The 2,164-nt window shown below is 39.7% G+C and overlaps 1 protein-coding gene across 5 annotated transcripts in view; it reads right to left on the reverse strand.

The window, feature by feature from the left end:
• Window positions 1-1,092: 1,092 nt before the first annotated feature.
• Window positions 1,093-2,164, reverse strand: part of LOC101859998 (protein piccolo-like) — a 133,294-nt gene continuing 132,222 nt past the window's right edge. For 4 of the 5 annotated variants that reach the window (XM_035973842.1, XM_035973844.1, XM_035973843.1 and 1 more), the window contains one exon: window positions 1,099-1,437. In XM_035973842.1, coding sequence (XP_035829735.1) covers window positions 1,420-1,437 — 18 coding nt within the window. In that variant the 3' untranslated portion in view covers window positions 1,099-1,419. Of the gene's footprint in view, window positions 1,438-2,164 lie in introns of all 5 variants that reach the window. The other variant, XM_035973840.1, reaches the window with a different exon arrangement.

Below are 2,164 nucleotides of genomic sequence, written 5' to 3' on the forward strand. Positions count from 1 at the left end.
ATAATAATAATAATATAGATAAATAGACATACGGGTATCGGAATAGAAAGACAAATGAACAGACTGACAGACAAATAGATAGATAGATAGATAGATAGATAGATAGATAGATAGATAGATAGATAGATAGATAGATAGATAGATAGATAGATAGATAGATAGATAGACAGATCGATAGACCAATAGATAGATGGATAGATAGATGGATAGATAGATAGATAGATAGATGGATAGATATATTGATAGATAGATAGATAGATAGATAGATAGATAGATAGATAGATAGATAGATAAAATAAACAAATGGGCAAATTGAAAAATGGAGGGATAATAGATGGACGGTCGAATGGATGGGAGAGGGGAAAGATTGAGAAATGAATAGATAGCATAAAACATGGACTGGTGAACTCGCAAAGGGGATATTCCGGACAGCGAGTCCTTGTAATGAAGAGTGCAATTAAGCGTGATCGTCCCTCACGACTTGCTCAATCCGGATCACGAGCCAACCCGGCCTCATTACGAGTACGATCTTCTCCATTTGGCTGGACCGCCGGTCGTCGGAGAATCTCCAACTCTCACTGATACTAGTGGGGTGAGTTAGGTCAAGCAGATATAAATGTGAGCTTGCAAAATCATCGTTTTTAATCGAGCATCTATTCTTTTTTTCTCCTACAATGCAGGTTAACCCCTATAAGTAAGATAGAAGCAGCCCGCTTCCTGTTTTATCTAACGTTTTTTCGATGGAGGTGGGGTGTGAAATAAGTACTAATTAAAACAAAAACCAAAACAAACCAAGCAAAAAACACGAATTTAATCCCCCCCCCCTCCCCAGTCAACACTGCATTATTTTTAAGGGGTGATATGGGTTCTTTTAACTTTGTAAATTTACTTAAAAGGCGTGACCAGTGAATCTGTCTTCGATTGGACCCCCTACTCCCCTACAACAACAAAAAATCACAAGTGTCACTCGAAGCCAAACTGTTTCCTAGACTGAGCTGAATGCTGGGAACAGTCCAATTATTGACCATACGGTAAAAAAGCCACACTAAAACTTCAGTAACAACAACAACAACAACAACAACAACAACAACAACAACAACAACAACAACAACAGCAACTACAACAGAAACAACAACAAAAACAACAACAACATTAACTATCCTTTCCATCCTGTCTCTCAAAGAGGAACAACTGTTGTTAGTGGTATAGAGCCCGAACGCACTCGTTGACATCAGAGTGGTCAAAGCACTTTTCGCATCGCACTACTGGATTGTCCACTGGTTCACACCTTCGAGGCTCAGTCTGTTCGTCCATCGATCGGACGCATCCACCCCACTATTCATCCATCTCTTGGTCACAATCGTCATAAAGTATTCATCGATTCCTCGACTGTTTCCAAGCATCGGACTCACTTTGGAGTCATCGTTTTTCCACGGTCTTTGTGGTTTTGTTTTTGAGGTCAAACGGAAGAAAACAGAGGAAACGGGGCATGGCCAGTAAACATCAGACATGGAACGGTTTTTACTTTCATCATCACCGACAAGGTATTGCAATAATATGGTATCACTGTGATCCTCTCAGTACGATTCTGTGATAGCTATCCTGAACCTACCGTTTACATAATGAAGATGTCTCGGACTGTTTTCGCAGAGACAATGAATCGTACTTATAAAAAAGTAACAATGTACAGTCTACCATCTACAAAAGTAACCTTACCATAACCTTGTGTTGACTATAGCTAACACAAACAACGCATAGCGATACTATTTTTATACTAATGTCATGGCGTCATTTTGATAGAACTGGGAAAGGAAAAGTAGAAAGCTAAAACAACACAAGCCTTGTTTGTGAGGTAGAAATGTGAGCAGCTACAACTTGCTTGTCGACTGTTGTCGAGTGAGGGACGATGATTGACATGTAGATATTTTTATTTCTTTTTTTTTGTCTGAAAGAAGAGGAGTGACTACACACATACACGCACACACATATAAAAAGACACAAACACACACAGGCACAAACACACACAGACAAAAACACACACACACACACATACACACACACACACACACATACAAAAACCTACAAGTGAGAGAGTAAAAGGGAAGGGGGAGAGAGAGAGAGAGACAGAGAGAGAGAAAGAGAGAGAGAGAGAGAGAGAGAGAGA

This window comes from Aplysia californica, unplaced genomic scaffold (genome assembly GCF_000002075.1).
Source record: "Aplysia californica isolate F4 #8 unplaced genomic scaffold, AplCal3.0 scaffold00034, whole genome shotgun sequence".
Classification (NCBI taxonomy): domain Eukaryota; kingdom Metazoa; phylum Mollusca; class Gastropoda; order Aplysiida; family Aplysiidae; genus Aplysia; species Aplysia californica.